Below are 27,079 nucleotides of genomic sequence, written 5' to 3'. Positions count from 1 at the left end.
AATTAATAGGCAGCAGGTTTAATACAAACAAGAGGAAAGTAGTTTTTCACACAACACACAACTAACCTGTGAAACTCGTTGCCATGGCATAGTGTGATAGGTCCAAAGTATAAATCAGTTGAGAACTGGAAAAGTTCACGAAGGATAGGTCCATCAATGGCTATTAGCCAAGATGTACTGGAATGTTCCTCGCTAGAACAGAGCTAAGCAGCAAGGGAAAACAAAGCAAAATGGACAAAAAATGCTTGTTTTTCCAGCATAAAATCTTACAAGGAGTATTAATTGCTCTCAGTAAGAGAATGTTATGCTAGGAAGACAAAACAGGAGCAAGTCCCTTCCCTTCCAACCTCAGCCATTCAGGAACCATACCTTTGACTTCATATGTCACTGAAATAATTTTGCTTTCTTCAGCACTAGTGTGTGTGGAGTCACAAAGGGAACACGAGTAGAATCCCTGGTCAGTAGAGGCAATGCCACCTTCTTCCATGTGTATTTTCCTCATGTGACCTTTCTTAAAGGATATAAAATGCTACGGTGATAATGAAATGGTTCAGGGGTGTATTGGTATACGTCAATATTGCATGTCAAAATACGAACCCTTTCAGACCTTGTTCAAGCAAATCTTGGAAGCCTTGCAGACTGTTAAAGATAGATGGGCTTCTCTTTAGCAGTTTTATTTCCTTCCTCACCCAAGACCTCTTGTCTCCACTATGTGCAACCCTCATTTGATTCTTGACCTTGTACACTCCTCATTCCATCTGTCCTGGAACCATTTTCTATCTCCTTCACTGATTTACTCGTATGAGCTCTTCTCCTCCCCTTCCATCTCCTACATTTGTAAATCTACCTGTGCAATGTTGCACGTATCTACCACTGCCTTGATTTCACCTCTGTTCACATCCTCATCCATGCCTTCATCTCTTCTTATTTTCTCTACCGCTCCTGCCACATGCCACCCTCTATAGCTTACACCTCATTGACTCCTTATCAACGTGTCACATGTACCCCTCCGTACTTGCATCTTCTCCTTGGTTACTGGGCTTTCCTTGGTGTTTATCTGCTCATGGCCCTGTGCAACACACTAGGAGAGGATACCAGTTCTAACGTGTCTTTTATTGAGACTAAGGAAAAAAGTGATTTTATTAAATACAGAAAATAGGATTTAAGTGGTTCCAAATAGTAACAGACAGAACAAAGTAAGTCACCAAGCAAAATAAAATAAAATGCGCCAATCTATGTCTAATCAAACTGAATACAGATAATCTCACCCTCAGAGATGCTTCAGTAAGTTTTTCTCAGACTGGACACCTTCCAGGCCTGGGCACAATTCTTTCCCCTGGTACAGCTCTTGTTCCAGCTCAGGTGATAGCTAGGGGATTCTTCATGATGGCTCCTCTCCCCCTCTGTTCTCTTCCACCCCTTTATATATCTTTTGCATAAGGCGGGAACCCTTTGTCCCTCTGGGTTTCCACCCCCCCTCATTGGAAAAGCACCAGGTTAAAGATGGATTCCAGGTCAGATGACATGATCACATGTCACTGCAAAACTTCATTACCCACTTGCCAGCACACACATATACAGGAAGACTCGCAGGTAAACACAGCCATCTGCAGACAATGGTCCTGATTAATGGGAGTCATCAAGATTCCAAACCATTATTAATGGCCCATACTTTACATAATTACAATAGGCCCTCAGAGTTATATTTCATATTTCTAGTTTTAGATACAAGAGTGGTACATTTATACAAATGGGATGATCACACTCAGTAGATTATAAGCTTTGTAATGATACCTTACAAGAGACCTTTTGCATGAAGCATATTCCAGTTACATTATATTCACTTCTTATTATGTTTTTATAAAACCCATATAGACTGCACAACGTCACAGATACATCACTCATCTAGATATTTGCCTAGTTTTATAAGAGGCTACATAAAAAGCTCTGGCGAAGTCGGTACAAACTAAAATTTCATACAGACAAAATAAGAAAGTAAGCGATTTTTCAGAAATAGCGAGCTGTGATACTTTTGTAAGCAAGTAGTTTTTAAATGAGGTGAAACTTGAGGTACGCGAGATAAATCAGACTCCTGAAAGGGGTACAGTAGTCTGGAAAGGTTGAGAACCACTGCTCTAAAATATCAAGAAGGAAAGAGATGTGTCCATAATTAGAGTTCCCTTTTGGCTGAGTAATCCTTGGTCTTAGGAGCCGCTAGCATAGAGGTGGGTAAACTACGGCCCGCGGGCCACATCTGGCCTGCGGGACCGTCCTGCCCAGCCCTTGAGCTCCCGGCTGGGGAGTCTAGCCCCTGACCCCTCCCCCGGAGCCTGAGTTTGCCGTGCTGCCAGAGCTCTGGGTGGTGGGGCTGTGAGAGCCGCCACGTGTAGTATATTAAATTGCTCCCCGTAGGAATGTACTACTTGCAGAGCACCAGGACTGGCAGCCGTAAGTAGTACCCCGTAAGTAGCACATTCCTATGGGGAGCAATTTAATACACTACACCAGCCCTACATACAGTTTCGGAACCCCGATGTGGCCCTCAAGCCAAAAAGTTTGCCCACCCCTGCGCTAGCCCTATCAATGTGCCTTCTAGTATTTCTTTCTCACCAGCCAGATCTTTTATGCCAGAGCCTGACCCTAAATTCAGAAGCACAAAAACTACACTCAGGGCTCCATTTGTCGCTGCATCCATCCTTTAATCTTTATCCTTGGGGCAAATTTCATAGCCTTTTGGAGGCAAATGAGAGACCAGTGTTTGTGTTAACACCAACAGAGGTACCAACATTAGGGATGAGAGTGATTTCATTGCCACGTAGAGCAATTGAGAGGATTCTACCATGAACTAAAACTGCTTGTAATTCCTGCACGTGGAAACAGACGACACTCATTTATAGTTAGACATCCTTTGAGGATTTACAAGTCTGCCGTATAATTTTAACTTCTCATTGGATGCTCAAACGTGTTAGTAGTGGGGAAGGAGGGAAATGAGAGAGGAAGTGGTAGTGTTATAATTGTGCCCTCTAATTGTGATCTCAACTGTGGGAAAGTGGATAAATGTTCCAATTACATATAAATGTTGATAGGAAAAGGTGTAAAAGGGAGATGGACTGGATTATTGTGAATAAAATGGCCTCCTCAGAACTCAGGGACTGTGTTAAGATAAATAAGAAACGTGGGACTGAAAATCAATTAACTGAAATTAGGCCTCACTGGTGGACAAAATAATGAGAGGATGAGCTATTCCGCCCATCACTTCCCTTTGGAGTCCTGAAAAGAAGACTTTTGGGGGGAAGTGGAGAACAAGCCCACAAATTACTGACTGAAAGAAGGGGAAGGAATGAAGTTCACCTTCATGGCTGCTAGCCCCACCATGGGACCCTGGCATGCACTCTGACACCACTGGGCCTTTGACATCCTGATCCTGAGAGACATCCTGACCAGACCAGGCCCAGAGAGCAATCCAGATGACATCACCACCTCCACTGGCTCCAGCTGAATCCCAAACACCACCTGAGATGTGAGAATTTCTCCCCTCCCTCCTCACTCCACCCCTCCCACCAATGGGTCCTTTTCCTTCCCCTCCTTATTTCTTCTCTTTCCTATCCATCTCCTTTTTCTTACTGTCTAATAAGAGTCTGGCATAGCTGGCCAATGCTGTATCTTTTGCAACACTGTTGTGAGCAGGTGACAAAAGAGCCAGCTAAATGCAATGCCCCAAAAAGCCTGATTCTGGGAGAAGTTTGCCAGGTCTCGGGACGGCTGATAAAACCGTGTTCTGTGGGACTGTTTTTCCAGCACTGAGGGTGGAAGTGAAAGTCAACACCATAGATTGAAGTTGCGTTTTCTCTCTTTGCTGTTCTCCCCTTTTGTGCATGTTTGTCTTGACTTGTATTCTAGGAAACGGGATTGGACTTTAACAATAACATCTCCAGACGATCTCAACTCACTTCTCTTTCCCCCAAAAAGGGCAGTTAATACCATCTAACGGACTGTCCAACAAATGGGTTTTCCTTATAAAATCTCTCTACAGCTAAAGGAAAAGGGAATAAGGCTTATGGTTAAAATAAAAGCCTTATTTAATACTTTAACTAGTTTTACTTTTTTCCATATCTTTAGCAAAAGGTTTAAAAGATTTTTAAAGGCGTGTTTGCCCTGGTGCTAAGCAGGCTGAGGTCTCTGTGTACCAAACCGTGAACCTTGTTTAACACTGTTAAATGTTGGACAGCGGCACGGTCATTTTAACGCCTCTGACTCTTTGGATCCATATAGTCCATTGAAATTAATACAACAGTGAGCAGTCTTGTGTGAAATGTCTATTTGTTCAGCGGTACAGATAAACACCTATACGATGACCACAAACAATTGTAGTGACCGCAGTTTTCTTGGACATCCATTGAAATGAGTGGGATGCCTGGTACTTTTCAGCAGCATGGCTCTGTTTAGGACCCTGATGAGGAAAAACTGTACTCTAATGGTGTCCTATTAGCCATTTGTGGCAGAGGCACACTTTCTGTGAAGTAGCTGAAACAGGAGCCTCCCCTGTATGGCAAGAAACTTGATTCGCTCCCAATATCACTCCATTTTTCAGCATGGCCCAACTAACTGTCTTCAGCGTTTCTGGACCTCTGTATTCTTACCTGTCACCAGTTCCTTTGCTAACACTGGATTCTACTGAGGATTCTCTCTCTCAACCATTTTTGCACTATGTGGCATTTACCACAAGCTGATTCCTGCTTTTAGCTTCTAGCAACTAAACTGTGCTTTGTTTTATATGTTCTAATCCACTGTATTTAGGGCATGTATTTAATCCCTGTTCCTTTTCTTTGTGCCTACATCCTCATACCCCAGCACCTTCCTGCAGAATCTCAGGCAACCAAAGGATATGAAGCTTTGCTTGATTTGTAATTTATTCTCTCTAAAAGCATTGCAGTCCTCCACACCACCTGCAGTGCTCCTCATCCGCCTCGTTACTGCTCCTTCAAGACTCCTCTACAGTGAACTTTTCTCCTCCAAATTCATTCACCTTAACTTGACCCCCTAAGAGTTCTTTCCACCCTAACCCTGATCATCATCACCACCACTAATACATTTATTATACTGCACCCAAAGTGTGAGATGTTTGTCACACACACACGAGAGGGCAGCGAGTGCTAGTAACAATGCGGTGGGATTAGAGAGAGAGGAAAGTTACTGCACGTGTTTATTTTAGGTTACATGCACATCTCGATTTTTTTGATGAATGTGTGTAAATGTATGGTACACACTAAGGCATACCGTATATGTAGGTGTCCAAAATGTGTATAGATGATGTGTGTTTTCCTTTTTTCTGAGCACATTTTTGCCCCCACCCCCTTCTGTAAGTATCCCAATCTGATTCTTATTACTGTTGAGCCATCCACAATATGCATCTCCTGCTGAATTAGCCCTTTGTACATAAATAGATATAATACACGTGTACATACTATGCTTGACCCCGCTCACCAGTGGAAATTCATTCCTTGCCCAGGATCTTGTAGACAAAGCCATAGACCTTTTCGGCACCATGGAAGCTGAGACTAACTCCATAGCAGGCAACTTTCTTGCTGGTGGAAACTGTTCCTTCATACATCTTGCTCTCCTTTTCCTATCCTCCTGGGGTCTTCATTCTGTATGCAGATGAGCCCTGTCACCATCTGTCATTCAAATTCCTATCCATCCCCAAGTCCTTTAGTCGTCTTACTCAGTCTGGTGTTTCCCTTGATGGATCTTATGGCTGTGTATTTGCTCTCTTCACTCAATTCTTCTTCCCAATTCTGTTCAAAATCTCAGTCACCCACCTCTGCATACGTACATTTGAGCACACCTGCATCTTTGTTCTCTCCGTTTGCCCTTCGCTCCCGTGTTCTCTTTCCTACATCTCAAGTTCCACCCTGTATGCTGTTCAGCTATGCTCCAGCACTGTTACAACTCTCAGACTCAATCGCTGTTATACATCCCAGCTATGGAGCACTATGAGGTCTGGAGCTCTCGTTAGATACTCTATAGGATTGCCATCAGGGCTGCCATGTTTAATTTTTATTCCTCCCTCATTTCCAGATGTGCTGATTATCCTTGCTACCTACCAAGCTAGCCCTCCCCTCCTGCTGTTTCCCCAGATTGATAGGAGGAGCCTGCTTCTCTCCTGCCACCCAAGATTTTCCTAAATTGTTTCTTCCAACTCCTCCCTACCAAGTCTTTCTCCTGCCCTTTCTGCTTCCTTACTGTTCAGTGACTTTCATAATATCAAATTGATTTAAAAACCCTTGTCCCCTTCTACTATGATTTGACCCAGACTCATTGTAGCATCTAGGATTAAATCTTGTCTGTATGAAGCTTCATAATCCCATAAACAGGGTTGGGGGAGGGCTCAGGCAAACCCTACCTTGATGCCACCCCTTTGCTTGCAATAGCCTCTCAGCTGTTGTACTCCAAGCCCCCCTCTCTGTCTCCAAAGGTCTGCTGCAAACCCACCTCCTCCACTAGTCCTACCAACAATGTCTGTGAAGAGAAGAGTAAGAAAGTGTATGTGTCAGCTTTGCAAAACTCTTCTGAGCGTTTATGAGCCCATGCAGAAAATGTGCTTCTATAATTATCATCTTGACCTGGGGCAAAAATATTGCATAGCATGAGCAAATGGGAAGGTAGGATTTTGCAAGGGTGTGTGTGTGTGTGTGTGAAATACATAATACACGTGGTATAATATAAAAAACCTGTGTGTATATATAGATAGTGTGTGTATATAAAATTCAGCTACTACAGTGACAAAAGGGGCTGTGTGTGTGTGGGTGTGTGTGTGTAAAAAACAGAACTTGATGGTTTGGCTTAAAGGTTTAATTGGCACAAGTTTGGGATAACTGCATTATTCACAGGTAATGAAACCATGAGCAAATTATGCAGGTTACAGTAAATGATAAAATCGTTGTACCACCCATCCACACCATCATTCTGAAGGTGGGACACGTATGATGCAGAAAACCTTGTCCCTAAATTAGTGAATTTGGGAATAAAGAAGCCAGCTGTGTTTACTCCTAACTACACACGATGTATTAGAATCTCTGTATACTTGCATGTATAGCTGTGTTACAGTATATGAAAGGAGATTCCCAAATTCTGTATCATTAATTTACAATGGGTGCCTTTTTTCCTTGTGTGTTTGAACTCTTTATTCTTTGTTCATTGCTTAACAGTTCCTTGATTCTTTCATTGGAGAAGCCTTTTGGAAAAGAGGCTAGAGTCCCTCTGTAACCTGCCCTGGGTGGCCCTAGCTGTAGGCCTTGCAAAGACATTACTTCTTTGGCCTGAACACAAGCCTCTCAAACCTTTAGCCTGGCTAAATGCTTTGTACAAACAGCCGCATACAGATCTGCTCTATTCTCTTGTGATTTTCTGCTCAAGGGGCCGTATGGTAGGTGGCTTGCTCTATCTCGCCGCTCGCCTTGGTAGTGGAGAAAGTACAATAAACGAATCTGACAGTGCTGAGGCCACCACTGTGCTGGGTCGTTCTGAGAAAACTGTACTGAAACCTGATTGAGGAGATTAAAACCAAGAACTGGCTGTGTCTTTCCTTTAAAGCTCTGTTCCTTTTTAAAAGGACTTTGTACATTTCCTTTCCCCAGATAAGTTTGTGGCATTGGTATGTAAAATGTGACCTATGAGTACAGAGGGTGCTGCAGTACTTTGTAATAATAATGTGGTGAAACACCCCATTCATTCCTGTTCCAATCCCTTGAAGTCAATGTACACATTGCATCGTATAAGCAATATCTGTGATCTCATTTGTACTGTAATACAAGTAATATAATAATGATCTCATAGGCTGTTTCAGTCCTTGGATGTATTATTCATGCAATCCATGCCTCCACCAGTTTTTTGAGGAGTTACCATTTGAGCCAGTCTGCACTACAGAATTTACTGAGTTAGTGTATGTTTAATACAGCGGTGCTGTAACATGGGTTACTCTTCCCTGTACAGGATGGACCATACTTTATTACAGTTGTTTATTAAAGTGTGTTACACCCCACTACAGACAGGGTTGTAACCTGGTTCCTCAACATAACTAGAGCAGAGCTAATAATTAGACACACGTAATGAATGGGATGGATTTTACCTTGAATTGTCCCTAAACAGATCACAAGATTTGGGAATGTATTGCTTATCTGGAAACATTCAAGATATCAGCAGCAGATCTTTTGCAAACAAATTGTCATGAATAGTTGAAAGATGGTGTCTGCACAAATTGGGAATCTTACAGTTGACTTTAGAATTCTAAATTAGTTTCTAGCAACTGTTAGACACTTGAATTTACAAACTGGCTTTTTTCAAAAAAATAATTTCTGATATTTCTCCCAATGTTCACTCGGCTATAGATATAACAGGATTTGGCCACATCTATAGAAGCAAGAATATACTCCTGCCCCTCTCAAAACACTCCTTTGTTACAGCACAGTGCCCCAGTGCAATAATCCTGTAGACAGGCCACTTAAATACGCCATTTCAGTGAAAAGTATCAGAGGGACAGCCGTGTTAGTCTGAATCTGTAAAAAGCAACAGAGGGTCCTGTGGCACCTTTAAGACTAACAGAAGTATTGGGAGCAATACTTCTGTTAGTCTTAAAGGTGCCACAGGACCCTCTGTTGCTCATCTCAGTGATAATATTTTTTGTGCATTCTTGGGAAGCCAGAAGGCTTTTTCCTGCATTTAAAATGTGTGTGGTATTCAGATGCTTAATATGGGGGTTTTCTATTATGTGAATGTGCCCAGATGCTGTAGGGATGGGCATGTAACAGAAAATCGCCTCTTGCAGAGCACCAGCATGAGACCTCTGCATTGCTTAAGTCCCTCTTAGGGCATGAACTGTCCCCTGAGTACATGGGTGAAATTGAGTCTGTTAAATAAGTTTATACAAAATGCACAGTAACATGCATATAAATGGTTTAATGAAATTTAAAACTAATTCAATGAAAATAGTTTGTCACTTTAAATTTCAACTTTCCCCTGGACTGTTTGCAGCCCCGACACTGGAGCACAATGGGCGATAGCTGGAGACTCCGAAAATGAAATCGACTAGAAACTGAGCAGCCTAGTTTAACTGTACAATCTCCATGATGTGCAAGTGTAAATCCAAACCAAACTTGTCAAACACACATGCCTAAATTTAGGCCTCGGGCCCATATTTAGGGACCATCAGAGGTGGACCTTTCTTTGCCAAACATCTTGAATGGTGAAATTTAAATTAGATTTTTTGTTAAATTCTTTGTTAAATTAAGTTTCTGTTAGTAGCACAGGTGTGGAATTTTGGTTTTGAAAACCTGTTTATTAATCTGACTGCCTCTCTGAGTTCTGTAACAAAACACAACTTGCTTCAATTTTCCAAATATTCTGTTCCTTTATTGTACTACAGTGAGAGTCACTTTAGAAATGCTTGATTGAGCGGTTAGTCATGATGCCAGTTTAGACTATTTTGGTATGTTAAAATATTAAAAAGTAAAACTATTGACATTTGAAAACTGGCACTTTAAAAAGGACATGGCAGCCAATTTCCAAATTGCAGGATGTGCCTCCTCCGACATTTGAATGAAAAGGTTGCGGTGGAGGGGGGACAAATGATCTTAATTGCATGAGAATGTGGAAATGGGGCAAATTCCATGTGTCTCATTAAAGCCAATGGGACTGCTCAAGTGACTGGGCTGCAGCATCAGGGCCTTAAAAATGTGGTTCTTAGATGTATTTTTCCTTCTTGGTATTACTTTAAAGTGAGAGAAATAATGGAAGCAGGCTTCCAGTGAAGGGAACATATGGAGTGAGGTGGCAGCATTTAGGGCTTTGTGGGTAACCATATATTATCCCTCAGTACCTTAGTCTTGGCATGAAGATGTGAAGTAAAACCTTGCTTTTATCCTCCTTTGCTCTCAGCAGGGGCCCGGGGGCTGTGGAGGCTTCATGCTAGGCTGAGGACTGCTCCCCTACCTTAAAACGTCCTGACATGATGCATAACCGTGCTGAAGTAGCTGCTAAATCATGGGTGTTGGGATCATTTTATTTAAAAGCTATAGCTTGGAGCACTTTTTCTTCTTCTGTACAGCCATGGTAAACGGTGTCTCCTGCAAATTGTCCCAGTTTGACATACTGTAATTCCACAAAAGCAACAAAATTCAGCCAGGCAAAAGCATAGGACATACAGTTGGCGTATGGTATTCCTAGGTGACTTCACAAACCGCGTACACTTAGACATGAGGGAGTAAAGTGAGGTTGGAGATTCAGCCGTGATCCTTGTATCTAAGTGAGGTCCTGGTTTTGTATGAAGAGTCGTTCTAATGGTTGGTTTAGTAAACTTGGGCAAGATCAGATGGCCTTCAACACAAGTGCTCAGCAAGGAGAAATACGGTTATCAGCTTCTTTGTGATAATTATCGACCAAGAGCTGTGAAATGATCCTCTAACCTGAAATCATAATGTAGTCCCACATATTAGTTTTGGACTAAGTTTAACCAATACATTAGAAGAAAAATAAACCACCTGTAGAATTGGGGCCGGATTACACTAGAAAGGGGCAAACGTGGCTTTGGAAGTGTTCTTTGCTTTGTAAACCAATGTTATTCAGATGTCAAAAGTCCACTTCCAAAATAAATAAATAGGCCAAACAGTGGGGGCAGTTCTTCCCGTTTTGGGTGCTTGTATATGGGCAGTAATGTTTCATACCCGAAAATGCAGATAATCTGCTGCAGAATAATTAATGGTGCTGCTGGGCATATTTTTTTGATGAATGCTTATGGAACCCGGTGACAGGCGTGAAATTAGAAAATACCTTCAGTGCCCTAAAATATAAATAGCTTTCGGAACTGAAAAGAGTTTCACAGCTGAAGATTTTATTGTGTTGAGAGGAAAAACTTTTCCACCCCCACCTCCCCTTTCTTCTTTGCAAGTTGTTTGTCCATTCACAAAACAAATACTCTGAAGCCCAGTGCGGCTCATGGGAATAAATTTCAGGTCGAATTAGTACAGTTTCCTTGCTGTCAGGACGGTGGAATTAATGGTGTTTTGATGACACAAATTTTGAAGGGCAAACAAAGAAGCTGAAGGGAGGGAGACATGACTCCTTAGAAGTGCAGTCCTCCTCTCCCCCAGTCTCTCTTGTCTTCCCTGTCATCCGTCTGCCAATCTCCCTGTCCATGGTTAGTTAAAGGCGCTTTTTATCCTCTTTTCTTTCCCACAGAGTTTGCCAGATCCGGGCCAGTGCCTGGGTTCCAAGGGGACACACTGCAGTTGGCCTTCATCGACTTGAGACAAGTAAGTCTTTGTGTTTTTGTTTTTTGTTTTTCTTTTAAGATGTGTGACTGAAGACCATCAGGTCTTAAGGAAAAGGGAGGGGAGGGGAAGCGGCATTGGTGATTCAGGCCAGAGACCTATATTCTCCCCCTTTCTCTCCTGTACTCAAGACCGCCAACTTATTTAGCTATCCAGGGTCCTAGGAGTGGCCGAGGTGAACAAGTTGTTGGTGTAGGGAAAGGGAGAAAGACGTAAGTGACCCCAAGCAATGGGCCATTGTGCTCTGGTTGGCTTCTGCAGACATGGCAAAAAGATAACTCTGAAACTCTCTGTGCTGACACTAAGCAGGTGTTGCTAACAGAGAGAGCAGTGATGCAGAGACCGCCTGCATGGAGCACTTTTGTTCGCAGATAATGCCCGGAGAAGCGTTTCAGGAGGGCGAAGGAATTTGCATTCTGGGTTGTGTAGGGTGTGTGTGTGTGTGTTTTTTTCTCCCAGCTCCCTCTTTTGCAGACATTCCCCAGCCATGAATGACAAAGTGGCTGTTTATGAAGATGGGTACAAAAGGCTCCGCCCATTGATGCCTACCTCACAAGAGATCCCATTATAGCCATGTTGACCGTAGCAGGTACTAAGGCATCCCTAGAGCTTGGCAAGCCAGTTTAGGGAAAAGGGCCATTCTAGCGAGTCATTTGTTATGGTAGAAATGGGCATTATTGATATACCAGGCGGGGGGAAAAAGGGAGCAGGGCCCTGTCATCTCTTGGCACTGAAGATGGATGGGGTTGGATAGAAAGTCTGAATGAAGTAGGACTCGATGACTGATGTTTCTCTCCTATTAAAACAATCTTTTTTTGTCCGTTAAACCCCCTCTGCTTTGTCTCTCCTGCCATAATGATGCAGTACCTCTTGTTTGCAGGGTTGACATAGTTTGCATTCTGAAAACTTTCAGATGCATAGGGTATTTCTTTAATCTGCATAATCCCTTGTATCGATGATCTCCTCACCACTGTGACTCTGATTCATGCCGGAACAGCTTTTAACCCATAATGGATTGCGAACCCTCTCCGAATCCAATTGATGTGCATTGTAATCTGTCATCCAATGACACTTGTGCAAAGCTACGTTAAAGTTTGATGATGATAATGAGTCTTCACACACCCACTTATGTTTGGGAATTCAATTCTGCCCGGTTTGTTTCCATATCAAACTTGTCCATTCGCTTACATGTAAGGTCCATTTGCAATATTGTCTTAAATGCCTCGCAGAAAAGAAATGAGTTGTCATTCCCGAATCTCAAGCTTTTGCATACAGAAGTGTTTCAACATCACATACAGAGTTGTCAGTTAAGCACACATGACCTTGTGTTTTAGGTAATATGGGGGTGTTGGTTCTTCTCCAAAGATACAGAGATGAATGCAGGGATTTTGAAGAGGAAAGCTGTGGGGTTTTTCTAAAGAATTAAATGCCCTATAAATGCTTCTCAGATGTTTAACTTCTATGAAGCAGTGTATTAACTGGTAGGCTGGTGTATGTGTAATGTTAATATGGTTTATAAGGGCAGTATGCACCCCAGTGAATTCAACATGAGCCAGGATACAGCTAGACAATGGTCCATTTGTTGCTTCCTCTCTAATATTTCTGCTCCTTGGTCAAATACTCTCCTCTACACACGTTTTCTCTAATTGTATTTGTTTGTAAGTTTCCTGCTACTAAGTGTATTCTGTTCTTTCTCTTCCACTAACTGGTCTTCGGCATTTTTGATAACTTGCCGAAGATGTAATCTGTGCTGGGGTAAAGTAAAAACTTGACTTACCTAGCCTGCCTAGTGGAATCTGCAGTTCAGGACAGGCAACGCCATATCTTTGAGTGTCGGAGTGATGCTGTCTTGATACAAGTAGGGTATTGCTTGGGTAGCACATGGTAATTGACCATTCTGTGTCATTCTAAAACCTCTGGGAAGTACAGATATCATTTGTTCATACAGGGTAGTGCATGACATTTTACATAAATATAAGTTTCCTGTCTGCACAGATTTTCACTGTGTGAAGCCCTGATCCTGCAAGGAATTTTGTGCACCTCCTGCACATACATGGAGCCGTGCTGACTTTCTCACCACAGGCAATTCTAAAAAACCTGAACCCTTGTCTTTCTATAAATATGTGTTTGGGGTGTTCCACGGACACTTTTGCTCTGTCACTGTTGTATCATGTGAAACCGTAGGAACTTGACAGAGCTAAATTTGAAAGTCACCCCTTCAAACCACTTCAGTGGGGTAAGACTTAGACAACCGCTGGCTTTGAGTTTATAGCAGCTGTTTTGCTTACCACTTGTCAAACAGCGAACATTTTAGATGTGTCTTTTACTGTTTCCCAAAGCCAGTTGTGGTTGTGGGTTTACGTTGAATGACAATCAAAGGATGTTTCCCTCAAAAATACACTTTCCTCCCCCTCTCCCGCCATATTCCCTAACTTCCTACATTACCTGTATAATCCTAGGTAGCCTCCCTTGTTTTATGAGAAGCATGAAATAAAAAGTGAAAAGATGGATTTTTTTTTTTTAAATAATTCATTGGTCATTCATAGACATGACAAAGTTAATTGGAAGGTTATTTGGTGAGATGCATGTATTTCTTTAACGTGGATTTGCAGTTCATGTTTTAATCAGAAACTTGGTGGTAAAAATTGGATGAAATGAAAGATTTGGGTTTAGCCTCCTGCTAATGGACACCTTTTGTACTGCAATGCTGTCTGCACCGTCCTTGCTGTCTGCTTTGTGTCGCTCTTGTCAGTTTCATGCTAGGAAGTAATTGCATTCAAGGCTACCCTCGCCAGCCAGCAGCATGAAAGCATGGCCCCAGAACGGGCCATGACAGCTTGACAGTAAGCACAGATTCTCCCATTTTTTCCAAGAAAATGTATTTCTATTCTCTGCGTAGGGCTAGTTTCATAAACTGGAGGCAGGTTGAAAACAGGCAATTGCATGAGCCCGACACCAAGTGCTTAGATTTAGTCCTTGGCCACACCTGGACGGGGACTGCCCGTCCCACTGAGTGTGCAGCAATGTGTAGAAATACTTGTTAAAAGATGTCAAGAACGGCTTGTTTCATGCTTTGATGAAATACACATTGCAATGTTCAAACCATGAGAGAGAGATTGTCAGTTAAACTGAATAATTCCCCGAAGGGGAAGCTAAAATAGTGGTTTTGCTTTTGACAAACCCTCTGACATGTCTTTGGTCCACACACGCACTTGCATATTTGAAGCACATTTTTCAGTTGAAAGAGAAGACCTTGCAAAACGTGGCTAATCGCGGCGTTAATCACAGAATCCTAGACGTTAGACATGACAAAATGTCCCATTAGGTTCCATCCAGTTCATCTCCCAGCCAGTGCAGGAGCATTCCTTATTGCAGTAGCTCTCCAACTAAATCCTTCTGTAGACCGCTTTGTCAGGGAGAGACCAGCTCCTCATGCAGTATCCCCCGTCTCTCTCAGCCTGGCACTCTAGGTAGGTCTGGAGCAGCTGGGAGCGTGCTTCCCAGTAAGGGTAGACAGTCAAGTGCTAGATCTGATCAAGCTAGTGCGAGCAATGGGGCTGCAGTGGCACAGGCCCCGGGTCAGCCGACCCTCCCAACTACAAGTCCACCCGACCTCCCCGGTATTCACGCAGGTGGCTAGCCTAATCACCTCCCAAGCCACTTGCTAATTTTAGTGTGTTAGCTGGAGCAGAGCTAGCGCCTGTCTGTCTACCCACTCTGGGAAATGCACTCTCAGGCGCAGGGTAGAAGTAGCTTAAAAGTTCCAGTCTGCTGATGCTGCAGGAGATGGCTTCCTGGATTGTTGATGTCAGTGAGCTACAGCTTGTGAGGCATTGCCTTGCTGCCATATGCCTAGATGTTTTCTTTCCTATTTAGTGTGTAATGCCCCCAAGCAATGGGGCTTCCACCTCTCCCGTGGGAGGAGAATGTGCTATAGCTTTATACCGTCCGGATGTCTTTCCTGATAGTCGGTGCAAATTTTCCTTTCCTTCATTTCATCCCATTACAGTACTTCTAATTCTCCCTCTGAGTTGTATCCCCACTCAGTCCCCTCATTTCATAGGGTTTGGTTGCTACTTGTGCCACCTATGCTAATACAGTGTGACTCGCTGGACCACTCTTTGAGCTAACAGAGCTGGGTCTTTTAGCTCAGCCTAGAGAGGCACAAAATTAACTTTTATAGGTCAATATGTTCAAAAACGGGTGCCTAAAGTTAGCCTTCTAAATCCATATTTAAATGTAGTTGCCTGTCTTTGAAAATATTTTACCATAATGCCTTGTTGGAAAGCAATACATCGTATGCAAAGTCATGGGTTCATTATGCCCCATTTAAACAACTGTTTCATTTATGACCCCTGCATTAATAAGCTAGTCCTGTGGGAGATTTGTGAGTAGTTACACCTTGGGTTTTGATAATGCCCTCCAAGTGAGGATCTCCGAGTGCTTGAGGAACATTAGGGTAAGCCTCTGAACACCCCTCTGAGACAGGCAAGTAAGGATAACACTCATTTCATCTGTGAGCAAACTGAATTACCAAGAGCTTAATGTCAGACAAGATGCAACAGGTCTGTGGGAGGAACCCGGAGTGTTCTAATGGCGACTTCCTGTGCTCTAACCATGAGGCTGTTCTGTCTGACACAGTCACACGGGTGGGGAGGCTAGGCCTAAGTTCCATGCCTTTCCTTGCGCATTGAATGCCCTCTTCAGATCTGTTGGTGATGACACTGAAGTGTCCCTGTAAACTCATCTCCACCGATAACCTGGGAGAAGTGAAGGAGCAGAAAGGTGACAACAAATAAAGGAAAAAAGTAAAAACAAATCCTCAAGATGGCCACGTCGTCCTGTCATCAAAATCTTTTTATTGTCACCTAGTCCTCTTGCCCCCGTCCCCTTCTTATCTTTCCGACTCCTTATGGTAGTGTCATGTCAAATCAAGACAGTACACCCTTCTTGGAAGGAACTGTGACCCTGAATCTGAACTGCACTTCTCAAGAAAGATCGTTTTGATGGGTATAGGAAGAGGCAAGGTGACTTTAAGTCACCTTTTTTCCTCCTGGATTGTGGGTTTGGACTGTCAAGGGCTGTCCAAATTCCTGGTGGCTTTGAATGGCCCCCTAATGGGTTACTCCATTTGTCCAGAGCAGAGCACTCCAGCCACATACACTCCTTCTGATTCTGAATATGCCCCTTCCCTCTCTTGGACCTAGCCATAGGCCGTATGGGTGTTGCATAGGATGATTCTCTCAATCCTGCAGCTCCTGAAAACATGATGGAGGAATTCTCTGTGGAGCAACTAAACCATCCTAAAAGAGCTAGCAGCAGATTCCAGAATCCAGTCTAATGTTTTGCTTGCTTGTTAGGCTCAGAATGTGTTTTTGGGGCACTAAAAAATAAGTGTTTTGAAAAAGGCGCCTTTCTTCAAAATCAATAAATTACTTAATGCTAAATGTCTGACTCACAAAGGAAAGATGAATCAGAGTTTGTGCTGAAATCCAGGCTGACATGGTCTTCAGCTAACACTGCTCTGCAAGAAGTTAAAAGGCACGAAGGCATGAGTTCAGTGCGGATTTAGAGCCTTAACTCTGAATTTCCTTGCTTTGGGGGGTTTAAGCTAGTCTTAATGGTACTTTAAACATGGCTTTTTGCAGTTCAATTATATTAAGCTCACACAACCCCTAATTCATTCAGCTGCTCAGACTCCATCAAAACCCAACACCCTTGATCCAGAAAGGATGTATTGGCATGCTGGGGATTTAGCCAGCCTAGATACTCCCCAGAGCCTGCAAACAAAAAATCGGGAGTGCAAACATATACTGTTAGTGCTTCAGTTAGTCTAGAAAAATTCTGCCTGGGTTTCTTTCATTACAGTGTACTCCTGTGGATATTGTTGGGAGTAAATGTTGCAGGGGGTTCGATATTAATTGTCAGAAAGATTGGATCCTTTTGTTGTAAACTCTCCCGGGTCAGAGAATCAATTGTCATCTATGAAGTAACTTTATGGTCCTATCTAAGTAAGGAGTAGACTGGAAGCTTATTGTGAGAATCATGTAATTTTCCCCCCAACGCTGTGAGAGGTCGAATTGTGACAACTGTGCAAAGAAATGTCTGAGCACTCGTTTTATGTGGATGTCTTTGCTAGTCTGTTTTTCCTTCAGTGGTGGAGCAAACAATATATTCAATCAGATAAAACTCCATTTCCACCCAAAACCTCAGTGAATAGGAAAAGTTGCATCTAGACTGGGAGCACATTTTAGTTATTTGTTAAAATTTGGCGTCTGATCCTGCACTTTGCTGAGCTCGTTCAACTCTCATTGCCTTCCTTAGGGATAATAAGCCCCTTTGAATGTGTCATCAGTTCCCTACAGCTTAGATCAGACAACTGTCACTTTGAAATATCTGCCATGTAATGGAGAGTGATTATAAACAGTCGTAGCTAGATGGTGTTAGCCAGCTTGTTGGTAGCAACAAACCTCTCCTCCCCACCCTGACGGCAGATGCCCTCTAATTGCAGGAGATTGTGAGGCAGTCATCTGATCAGGGAAATGGACACCAGTTGAGTGATAAGGCCCACTTTCACCTTTAACCTGTTGATTGAGGCAGGATTGATGGGGGATGAAGAGGGCCAGAGGTGGATGCCCTTAACCTCAAGATCCCTGCCTGTGAAACTGAATACACTCCAATAATCTCTGCATGCTTGGAAGCTGTCACTCTTGAGCTGGCTAGGAAAGCTATGCATGCTGAATGGAGTTGCCATCGATAAAGGAACCTTCAGTGAGCTGCCTTGCTCGATAGCTTCCCTTCGTCTTATAGATTTTAAAAAATCTGCCCATTTTGCTGCTTGCGAAAGTGAGAATTTAGCTGCCGTGTATTTTAGGAATGTTTTAGCTCCTATCATTCGGGGCCCACTGGGTAATTAAGTCAGTTCTGTAGCACAATCCTTTATCCCCAAAGAGGCAGATACTACCCCCAATTATTTTTTTCAAAGAACCTTCTCCTTTTCCGAGTGATAATGGTTTGATCTGTTGTCATCCTGCTTTTTGTTGGGAAAGAGCTATCCGTGTTCTGCCAGGCAAGAAATCTACAGTCTCTCAGATCATTTCTCATTTTAGTTATGTTATGAATAGGTAAAAAGCTGAAATACACAAAATGATGGTACAAACTCGAACAGTATTAAGGATTGTGTGATGAGTGTGTGCTCCAGATCTCTGCCGTCCTTTTCCCGTTCTTCCATGAAAGCTGCTGACTTAACGATGGGACATTTGTCCCAGCCATGGAACTATCATTGTCTCAGAAGAATTTTGAAGAAAATTGTTCAAGGAAAACACTTCAGTTTTCCTGACTCTTCACTTTATTGCACTTGATCTGAAGAGTATCCTTATCATTAACCATTTAGATAGTGTCATAATGGTGCATGGCACTTTACAAGTCATAGAATAAGATGTGATTTCTGCCCTAAAGCGCTTAGAGACTAACATGGACAAGACAAAACACAGGATCCCTGTTCAGGACAAAGTGTGGAGAGACTGTTGGTGAGGAGACCAGTGGAAGATTAATTCATGGAAGAGATGAGATTTAGGGAGAGAGCATCCTTGGTGGACAAGAAGTGACAGACGGTTTGAAATGGAGGGGCTTTGTGAAATAGGGGCAAAGGTGAGGAGGAGGAGGAGCTTAAATTTGATGTGTTCAAGACAGAAAGCCAGTGAAAGATTTTGGGAAAGCGATGACAAGGTTGGAGCGGAATGAGAGGACGCCAAAGGAAAGACAGGGTGTGTTTGCCAAACAAATCAAGGACTGACATTTCAGGATTGTATTTAAGCTAATGTAATGGACTATAAGGTGGCTAGAAAGCTGGCTAGATCATCGGGTTCATCAGTAGCTCCAAGTCTAGTTGGCAGCCGGGATCAGGCAGAGTGCCCCAAGGGTCGGTCCTGGGGCCGGTTTTATTCACCATCTTCATTAATGATCTGGAGGATGGCGTGGATTGAACCCTCAGCAAGTTTGGAGATGACACTAAACTGGGAGGAGTGGTAGATACGCTGGAGGGTAAGGATAGGATACAGAGGGACCTAGACAAATTTGAGGATTGGGCCAAAAGAAATCTGATGAGGTTCAACAAGGGCAAGGGCAGAGTCCTGCACTTAGAACAGAAGAATCCCATGCACTGCGAGACTAGGCACTGAATGGCTAGGCAGCAGTTCTGCAGAAAAGGACCTAGGGGTTACAGTGGACAAAAAGCTGGATATGAGTCAACAGTGTGCCCTTGTTGCCAAGAAGGCTAACGGCATTTTGGGCTGTATAAGTAGGAGCATTGCCAACAGATCGAGGGACATGATCATTCCCCTCTATTCGGCATTGGTGAGGCCTCTTCTGGAGTACTGTATCCAGTTTTGGGCCCCACACGCCAATTTTTCCACATCCTTCTTGTAAAGAGTCCAGTGGAGGGCAACAAAAATGATTAGGGGATTTATGAGAAGAGCCTGAGGGAACTGGGATTATTTAGTCTGCAGAAGAGAAGAATGAGGGGGGATTTGATAGCTGCTTTCAACTGTTCTCAGTGGTAGCAGATGACAGAACAAGGAGAGTTGTGAAGCACTGGAATGGGTTACCTAGGGAGGTGGTGGAATCTCCTTCCTTAGAGGTTTTTAAGGCCCAGCTTGACAAAGCCCTGGCTGGGATGATTTAGTTGGGGATTGGTCCTGCTTTGAGCAGGGGGTTGGACTAGATGACCTCCTGAGTTCCCTTCCAACCCTGATCTTCTATGATTCTATGATTCTAATATTACATTGCCAGGAAGCATGCAATACAAAGTGATGCAGATGAAGGTTATGAAGCATTAAAAATCAGATCTGCAGTAGATGTCTTCTCATCCTAACTAAAGTGCTCTCAGATTTTACGAGAAGCGTGTACCTTTGTGATCTTCTACTCTGACAACTCATGGACAACACACATATAATTTCCCTCCAGTGATTCTGCATCGAACACAATAACTTGTGGTTGTGCTACAACATACCTTTTTAGAAAGACAGCCATTCCACTTTATTGATGTCAGCCCTGTATTGACGACTTGACAGCAAGGTGGCACTATAGAACAGCAAACTTTACAGCAAAATGTATTTTAATTTCTGTAACATTGTCCTACCCTGTGGTTCCCCTTCCCCCCACCTCCCATTCAATAATAGTATACATTCTTTACAATAATTTGCATTTTGATAGATCTGGTTTACATCTCACAAAACAGTTATAGTTTTTTAACTAATAAAGGAATAGATGTAGCTGTTAGAAATCTGGATGAGTTAATTATTTAATAGGTCAGATAAGCAATTCTCTCACCATTTGTATTAGTTTGTTTAGAAGTTGATTTCATTATAGTTGGGGAAATTCATGTTTTTACTCAACATCAGTTGTTTAGCCATGAAAAGTGTGGTACTGCTCTAAAACAATGTCAGCTTCTGTTTCAGAGCCATATCTGCTTGCTTTAGTGACAGTAAGTTTTGGAGGTGATGGCTCTGGGATGCCAACAGGAATAATGGGAGAGTGAGGTGGAATCTATTCTAGCTCATATATTAACAGAATTACTGAGTTTCTAGTTGCAGGTACCAGCTGTTAACTCAGTTCCAAATCTTCAGCTACACCTGTGCACCCCCCATGAAGAGAGAGTAGTTGAGGGCAGAGCATAATCTACACATGTGGGTTATGGGACACAAACTGGTGACACGTCAGAAATATCCCAGATTGACTTGGAAACATAGCACATTTGATCCAGAAGTCACTGAGACACAGTAAATGTGGGAAACCCAATTATGATGCCATTTTTGACAAAATAGTAGCATGTGTTTCTGCATTAATTGCATATTTTGATAAATATCCAAAATGTAATTTACGTGCTTGACTTCTAAGATAGTATGTTAGACTAACAAAGGGGGATGAGAGATCCCCATATAATCAGACAGTTTTTAGTACCCCCACCTGCAGCCAATGGAGATAGCCATTAGGCCAGTGATTACAGTACATAGCGACCAAGTTGGTCTAACCATGCGAACAGCAGAGCAGCCATGACCAGGGGATCCTTTTTGCATCCCAGAGTTTTAAAAGAGCTGGCCGAGGAGCTTGATGGACTGTTAATGTTGATTTTCAGTAAGTCTTGGAGCACTGGGAAAGTTCCAGAAGTCTAGAAGAAAGCTAATGTAGTGCCAGTTTTTAAAAAGGGTTAATGGGATGACCCAGGTGATTACAGACCTTTCAGCCTGACATCAGTCCTGGGCAAGATAATGAAGCGGATGATACAGTTAACAAAGAACTAAATGAGGGTAATGTAATTAATGCAAATCAACTTGGGTTGGTGAAAATTAGATCCTGTCAAACTAACTTGGTTGGGTTTTTTTGTTTGGTTTTGGGTTTGGGTTTTTTTAGGGGTCAGTTCTTGGCCCTGTGGTATTTAACATTGTTATCAATTACCTGGAAGAATACCTATAATCGTGACTAATAAAGTTTGCAGATGACACAAAAATTGGGGCAGTGGTAAATAATGAAGAACATAGGTCACTGATACAGAGGGATTTAGATCACTTGGTAAACTGGGCACAAGCAAACAATGTAGGTGTTAATGTGGCTAAGTGTAAATATATACATCTAGGAGCAAAGAATGTAGGCCATACATACAGGATAGGAGGCACTCTCCTGGGAAGTGGTGACTGTGAAAAAGATTTGGGGATCATGGAGGATAATCATCTGAACATAAGCTCCCAGTGTCATTCTGTGGCTAAAAGAGCTAATGCAATCCTGGGACGCATATACAGGGGGATCTCAATTAGGAGTGGAGAGTTATTTTACTGGAATACTGTGTGCAGTTCTGTGCCCACAGTTCAGGAAGGATGTGGATAAATTGGAGCGGGTTCAGAGAAGAGCCACAAGAATGATGAAAGGATCGTAAAATAATCTTGCTTATAATGATAGACTCAAGGAGTTCAATTTATTTAGCTTAACAAAGAAAAGGTGAAGGGGTGACTTGATCACCGTCTACAATTACCTACATAGGGAGCATATATTTGATAATGGGCTCTTGAATCTGGCACAGAGAAGTATAACACATTCCAATGGCTAGAAGTTGAAGCTAGGCAAATTCAGACTAAAAGGAAGGCATACATTTTTAATGATGAGAGTAATTAACCATTTGGAACAATTTACCAAGGGTTGTGGTGGATTCTCCATCAATGACCATTTTTCAGTCAAGATCGGGTGTTTCTCTAAAATTTCTGCTGTAGGAATTATTTTGGGGAAGGTCTCTGGCCTGTGTAATACAGGAGGTCAAGCTAGCTTATCACAGTGGCTTTGTGGCCCAAGAATCTTGGATAGGCCCCATTGGATGCTCTGGCTGACCTGGTGAAACTAGTCTGAGTTACTAGGAGACTTCACCCCTGGGCTCTGTAACCAACAAAAGAAAAGGAAAAAGTAAGCAGTACGGTAATAGATTTCTTCTGAACTTGGAGGGCCTGTCTTCTACTTAAAACTGATTCTCACAGACAAGGGAGGTGAGCGAGAGCAACAGGACATACTCTCTGTTGTGACCACGGTGGGTCATCGGAGACCTCTTGCTTTCTAAGTTTATGGCTACACTGGTGCTTTACAGCGCTGCAACTTTCTCGCTCAGGGGTGTGAAAAAACACCCCCCGGAGCGCAGCAAGTTACAGCGCTGTAAAGGGCCAGTGTAAACAGTGCCCCAGCGCTGGGAGCCGCTCTCCCAGCGCTGTAAGCTAATCCCCTCGGGGAGGTGGAGTACCTGCTCTCCCAGCGCTGGCGCCGCGACCACACTCGTACTTCAAAGCGCTGCCGCGGGAGCGCTTTGGAGTTTCTCGTGTAGCCACGCCCTAAGAGAATGTGAGTTGATTCTGCTGTGGGTCTGAAGAGGCTAGTTTGCCCAACTTGTAGTGAACAGTTAGGTTAGAGAAGACTAACTATGCGTGTAGCTGTGTGTTTTAAAATCCTTTTTTGCTCTGATACTTTGTTCCAACTGCTAAATAAAAATACTTTGTTTGAAGAAGGCTGTTAGTATCCCCAGCCACAGGTTCCCAAAGGGAAGATCGAGCATGTGCCCAGACTGAGATGGGCCTGCATGGCATTGAGCAGTTGGCATTCAAGGGGTAATGTACCCAGGTTCAAGTCTTGAGAGTGGAAGCGTGCCAGTTTCCATCCCAGACAGGTAAGAGCAAGAGGTCTAATACTTCCAGGGGTGCTGTCAGAGAAACCACAAGGGGGCAGAGGTGCCACTGATCCTCTGTGACACCACTTTTACAGAGTCACTTTTCAAAGAATTAGATGCCTCCTTCAGGGGCAATGGTGAATTAGTTCACAATTTACACAATGTCCCAGACCCTTTCCTCTTTCGGACGGTAAATCTCATGAAAGTTAGGTAAATAGCTTCATACATGGTTTGTTTCCTCTAACTGTAATCTGTTCATTTAGTGCATGTTATTACTTGATGCTATTAAGCATTTCTAGGCACCACATCTGCATCATTTGGAAGCAGTCCTGATATACCAGATAAGTATTTGCTTTAGAGAACCACGATCATTTTGTGGTGTAGGTTTCACATTCTTCTCCCACGTAATCCCTTCTGCCCTTTCTAACAAATTTAACTCATGGCTACATGTAATAATCCAAGTAAAATGCAACCTTATTCAAGTCATGTGTCATACATATTAATCTCTCTAGCGAACTTCCCATTCATTCAGTTCTTTCTTTCTATCAGGCCTCACTGAAGGCACATCCCCTCGAGGATATATTTTAGTGTAGCAGCAGTTAACTGGCTTCAAGTCTCTTGGATCGATATTGTGAATGTTTTTCAGTGTTTAAATTACCACCATGGTCTGTTAGTCTTGGCTTAGGCAAAAGAAGACTGGTGATGAAATGGACACTTGATCTGCAGTTTGCCAGATAGTGTAAACAAGCACATTAGTTGGACGGAGGAGAGGCACGTTAATTGCAGAGAGAGACTGTTGCTTGAATTGATCCATTAAAGACTGCTTCAGGGAGCTGCATCATCCTTTTATATCATTACAAAGAAACCACTGAAAAAATAAACTTTCCCTTAATTGGAAAATCCTGCTCCAGAATAGCTAGAATGGAATTGGTTTTAACTCTGGGTCATAGATGCTTGCACCATTCATTGCGTGATCTCAAATACCAGAATTAAGTGACAAACTGGGCCCCTTTTTTACCCTTAATATTGAAGCAGAGCTGTGGCCACGTAGGAAAACATGGTTGTCATAATGTTGCACACTGTGACTATTAAGAACTTCATAGTGACAGCGGGGACAAAACTTACGTCTTCCCATTCCAAAATTACAAACCCTCTACCATATGGACTAAAGGAGAAATACTGTTGGCAATATAGGGCTCTCTCGCTCTCTCTCTCTGACTTGCAGTTTTGATTCGATCCAGTAAAAGGCACTGTTAAACTTTGTTGGTTTGTTTTGCAGTCAGGTTGTATTACGCTTTATTAATTCTATAGCTTTGGAGAGGCCAAATCCAGCCTTCAGGCTAGCGGCATGCCTGAAATGCTGCATCTTGGAGGGGATCCACAAGAACAGGTTTTCACTCTCCCAGTAGATTGCAGGGCTTACACTCCAGAGCCCCTCCAGTGGAACAGCCGTGGGGGGAGCATAATGAGGGCCCCACATATCCACGTTACACACAGCCAGCCACCTGGATGAACAACCTGAACAAATTTCAAGAAGTTTTATTCATGATTTTGCCGAAATGTGAAACTTCAGTGAAAAATGTCCATGAAAATTTCAAGAAATTTAGACCAACTCTAATATAGAATTCCTTTTTGCCTTCTCACCTACACTAGATCTCAGATGACATGGCAGATATTTTTGGACTGACATGTAACGAATGAATAATCTGTTGGAAAAGAGATGGTTACATTATGTGAGTCATGTAGAAGCCCTGTTCTCAATACAACTGAACAAATAATTAAGCATGAATAATTTAATTAATTTAGCTATCTGTGAACAGACCTTGACTTTCTTGAATTAATTGACCATTTGCTGAATGCTTTTAACAAATAATCTTTGGTTTTTCTTGACGTTTATGAGCAGTTTGCTGTGATAATTTCATAGTCTTATGTTTGAGATGGGTTAGTTGGTTTGGATTGGACCCAAAGGTCACAAGGTTTCTGCTATATGATGTACAGTTGGAAAGGATATGAAACCTCATGCTTCAGGGTCTAACCCGGATTCTGTTATGCAGAATATCCCATATTATGTGGGAGGGTTACAGGATATGGCACTAGATGGACCTCAGGTCTAATCCAGTCTGGCAACTCCTATGATAGGGTGAATGAAATTCTAAGAACGGGTTTCTAGGGTGAAAGTGTGTGTTTGAGTTTAGTTTTATTCTAGCTCATTTTGGACACTCGATGGAGCCGAAGATTTCCCAAGGTGCGCTGGTGGAGTATGTTTCCAGCAAAACCTCCTCCAACTTTTCTATTATATGGTGTCAGTCAGCCAATAAGAGAGAGAACAATGGGTGTGTATCAAGCTGAGCGTTATTTGGCACACTACCATCTCCTGTCCACAGAAACCACATCTATCCAAATGGAAGAGTAAACGTTTCTGAAATCTAATCATGTTAAATGTTCCAGAGTTTAATAGCTTAATTTGGTTGCTGACATACCATACCTGATGTAGAAATGACGTGATAATCAGGAATGAGAATTATAGTAGACGTGATTGCTTTGTTTAAAGTTTAAGAAAACATAAACAGATAGACTAGTTACATGTGTCATGTAAACTGAAATAGAATTTGTACCCAGAGTAAAGATCCGCTAATTAAAACAGATTCTCATTGTGGATGAATTGACTTATTCGGATTTAAACATGCTGATGGACTCGGAAAGTTCCAACAAAAAAAGTAGCTTGGCACATGTACCGTAAAAACAAACACATCTTTATCCAGTACCTGTGAACACACTTGTATGAAATCTGTTCCTGTTCTGTTCTTAATGTTTAAAATAGGAGGCAGAGAGAGAAAAAGAAAAACGGACCGTTTGTAAATGGCTTTTCTTCCTGGAATGCACACCCCATACAAAATTATTTTTCAAAACTGTTTGAAAACAATTGCTTCTGCAGGACTAGGAGGACTTGAGAGTCACATTCCGGGATGTCAGAGGAAAATAGCACATTGAAATTTGCTTCATGTTTGAGATTAGTTTGACACAAGTTCGGCATTTTTATTGAGGGTGGTTTTGTATTGTGGAAAAAGTTTTTTATATTTTTAAGTTGGGGGATTTCTTTAAGGTTAGACTGAGAGTACATAATTTGCTTGACTGTATTCTCTCCAGTGTTAGAGAGAGTTATTATTATTATTAAATTCACTTCAGTTAAAAATGACTTAGGCCCCAAATTTGTAGTGCAGTCAGGAAAGCATAATAAATGTACATGTAACTTCCAAACCTGTAGGAAAATTCTGCCCGCTTAACTTAAGTCCCATTGATTTCATTGGTAATAATGGGAGCATTAGAATGAGACATGTTCCCTGCCTTGAACACCTGCATTGTTGAGTTTTATACAAATACTAATTATAGCAGGAGCATCGACCACTGCAGGTTACATAACGATTCCTATTCTGTTTCCAAGAATCAGGGGGTAGCCGTGTTAGTCTGTATCCACAAAAACAACAAGGAGTCTGGTGGCACCTTAAGGACTAACAGATTTCTTTGGGCATAAGCTTTTGTGGGTAAAATACCACTTCTT

At 42.5% G+C, this 27,079-nt stretch overlaps 1 protein-coding gene across 1 annotated transcript in view; it reads left to right on the top strand.

Annotated features, from left to right (window-relative positions):
- Window positions 1–27,079, top strand: part of EXOC6B (exocyst complex component 6B) — a 442,705-nt gene that overhangs the window by 332,217 nt on the left and 83,409 nt on the right. Inside the window, exon 20 of the mRNA XM_054029651.1 lies at window positions 11,233–11,306. Coding sequence (XP_053885626.1) covers window positions 11,233–11,306 — 74 coding nt within the window. The remainder of the gene's footprint in view (window positions 1–11,232; window positions 11,307–27,079) is intronic.

The sequence above is a fragment of the Malaclemys terrapin genome, chromosome 5 (assembly GCF_027887155.1).
Source record: "Malaclemys terrapin pileata isolate rMalTer1 chromosome 5, rMalTer1.hap1, whole genome shotgun sequence".
Taxonomy (NCBI): Eukaryota; Metazoa; Chordata; order Testudines; family Emydidae; genus Malaclemys; species Malaclemys terrapin.
Note: the sequence above shows the minus strand (reverse complement) of the source record. Positions and strands in the feature narration are given on the sequence as shown.